The sequence below is a fragment of the Arachis ipaensis genome, chromosome B06 (genome assembly GCF_000816755.2).
Source record: "Arachis ipaensis cultivar K30076 chromosome B06, Araip1.1, whole genome shotgun sequence".
Taxonomy (NCBI): domain Eukaryota; kingdom Viridiplantae; phylum Streptophyta; class Magnoliopsida; order Fabales; family Fabaceae; genus Arachis; species Arachis ipaensis.
The window spans coordinates 120004997-120007764 of NC_029790.2; the positions used below are offsets into that span (position 1 = coordinate 120004997).

Sequence of the window (2768 nt, forward strand, 5' to 3'; positions counted from 1 at the left end):
ATGAATAAGGTTAATGTCAATATAGTTCTATCTTATGTATTTTTGTATCAAACTTTCATTTCGTGTTTTGATTCTGTATATTTGACATTTTACATCATATATAAATAACTATTTTCAGATAAATACCAATTCATTCTTTACTAATTGAGAGTTGACTATCAATTATTAACTATCAGGGTCCATTATAGATTGAAAAAAAATAAAAAAATGACTTTACCATCAGATTTACGATAGAAGTTCTCGACGGTAGCGATCATCTAGGTTAATTTTAAAAAATAAAAAAAATGACGTTACTGTTGGATTTACCATTAGATATTCAACGGTATAGTGGCGCGAAGCCTCAACTAATGGCGCCAATATTACCGTTGGATTATTTCCGACGGTAATTTGCATCCAATTTTCGTCCCTAAACCATCATATTCCGTCGCTAATTCCGCTCCATGTTATCGTCAGAACAGAGAATCCAACGGTAACTAGTTATTGGTGAGGTTTATACCGTCGATAACCAGATTTTTATTGGATTATTTTCGTTTTTCGCCGGTAAATTCGATGGTAATCAACGTCTTTCTTGTAATGTTGGAATAATGAAAGAAAAAATAAAAAAATAAGTTGCGGTATTGTCTATGTGTCCTTTTTGTCGGAAATTCAAAAAGGATACAAAATACATTAACTTAGTATCTCTGGGTACGATATCTGTATCTATGTCTTATATGGCAAATATAAGTTTGCGTCTCTGTGTCCCTATATTAGTGTCCTGTGTTTATAAACAAACGCAATTTTAAAGAGGAATAATCTGTTAGAGGCTACCACGAGTTATCCTGAGCGAGTCTTGTAAGTTTGCTTGATCCAGCCATGAACTATTCATTTCCATCTCTTTTCAAAACCCCACTCACGAGATTCTAAAGACAACGACTTAAATATTGTTCGGTAGGTCGGGTACCGGACGGTTCGGGTTAGGATCCTGAGGTCAATGCTTCGGATGGTGGAGGAGCTCGTCTGGCCGTGGTTTCCTAGTTCCGGGTGAGCGAGGTCCCGAGCACTTCTGATGAGAAAGAGGGGGGTGCCACCTGCAAAGACACTCCGACGCCCTTGTCAGAATATGTGCAGGCGGAGAGGGAATGATGTGTGTATGTCACGTACCTTGGGGGAGAGCCAGTCTCCCCTTATATACATGTCAGTAGCGGGCCCTTCCAGTGGGCAGGCCCACACTCTCGAGGGTGTTGTCACACGGCTGTGCACAAGCCGTACGGGACACGTGTTCGGGTCGGGTGGAGGGCGAACCATCGGGCCGGCGAAAACTCGGGTCGGGTCGACCCGTGCGAGTTTTGGGCCAGGCCGTAACAGTGCCCCCGACGCGTCAGCGATGGTCGTGAGGGCCATGGGTGGCGCGTGACGTTTACCTTCGTGTGTTGTCGCTGGGTCGTCTGGTCGTGAGAGGGACGCGTCTCTTGTGCGCGTGTCCCTTGATTTGCTGTGGCATTTGTTTGCCGTTTCGTTTTCCGCGCTGGGCATTTAATGCTCATAATGATTTGAAAAAAACCCGTGCGTAAAGACTATCTTACCCCTGCTTCCTTTCGCGCTTCTTTGGGGGTGGTTTTTAAGTGGTTTTCGCCCTATCCACCTCCCACTCTTATCATTTCCAACTTCTTCTCTCCCTAACATCCAAAGTTTCCTGCGCGAACTCCTTCCTGCTTCAACTCCCAGCCCAGATTTCTTTCATCGTTCCAGGTAATCTTCTGATTTCTCTATTCTGTTGTCTGCGTTATGCTCTGTTATTGTGTGATTTTTGTTTGCGTCTACTGCATGGCTGGTTTTATTTTTGTTAAGAGGTTTTTTCAGTGTTGGGATAGGTGGGTTAGGAGAGGGGGTACCATTCCAGGGTAGGCTTTTTGGGTGGTTTGTGAAGTAGGTGCAGTCTTTAGCCGTATCTGGTTGTGATTGAGTTGGAAAGACCTGAACAATTTTACGTGTTCGTTGCACGTTTTGACGCTTTGTAGGTTATCATCGTTCGATTGCTATGATTTCTTGCTTGTTTCATTATTTTGTCGTGTTGTCGTTTTCGTGTTACCGTTTAATCTGGGCGGGCTTATGTCTTCCCTAACCCTGTAGGGGCCTTTCCAATTTACCGCCAGCTTGCCTTCTCCTGGGGTCGGGACGCCGATGTCGTTGCGTCGTAGGACGAGGTCCCCTTCTTCGAAGTCCCGTTTGAGGACTTTTGCGTTGTAACGCAGGGCCATTCTTTGTTTCAGCGCCGTCTCTGTTAGGTGAGCCATCTCCCTTGTTTCTTCGACCAAGTCTTTCTCAACCGCTTCGCTCATGCCCGCGAGGAGTAGTCGGGGGCTTGGTTCGCCGATTTCAACTGGTATTACCGCGTCGACCCCATAGGTTAGGCGAAAGGGGGTTTCTCTCGTGGCGCTTTGCTCGGTTGTCCGGTAGGACCATAAGACGGAGGGGAGTTCGTCGGCCCAGTTTCCCTTCTTGCTGTCTAGGCGCTTCTTTAGACCAAGAAGGATGACTTTGTTTGCGGCCTCTACCTGCCCGTTTGTTTGGGGGTGTTCTACTGAGGAGAACTTTTGCTTTATCCCCAGGCCAGAGAGGAATTCCATGAACTTCTTGTCGGTGAACTGAGTCCCATTGTCCGAGATAACGACCTCAGGGATGCCGAAACGGGTTATCACCTGCCTCCACATGAACTTCCGGCAGTTGGAGGACGATCCCAGGATGATGTTATAGGCCGTTGAATCTCGTAATATTACAAAGTCTGCCAT

At 45.9% G+C, this 2768-nt stretch overlaps 1 protein-coding gene across 1 annotated transcript; it reads right to left on the reverse strand.

Annotated features, from left to right (window-relative positions):
- LOC107647407 lies at positions 2016–2768 on the reverse strand. Its single transcript, XM_016351481.1, has 2 exons — positions 2562–2768; positions 2016–2495 (listed from the first exon to the last, which is right to left on the reverse strand). The coding sequence occupies exons 1-2, from the start codon at positions 2766–2768 to the stop codon at positions 2016–2018; spliced, it is 687 nt and encodes a 228-aa protein (XP_016206967.1).

Coding starts and splice junctions, on each gene's coding strand:
- LOC107647407 (XM_016351481.1), bottom strand. CDS start 2,768: ATGGCAGACTTTGTAATATTACGAGATTCAACGGCCTATAACATCATC. Junction 2,496..2,561: donor TAAAGCAAAAGTTCTCCTCA/GTAGAACACCCC, acceptor CTTGGTCTAAAG/AAGCGCCTAGACAGCAAGAA.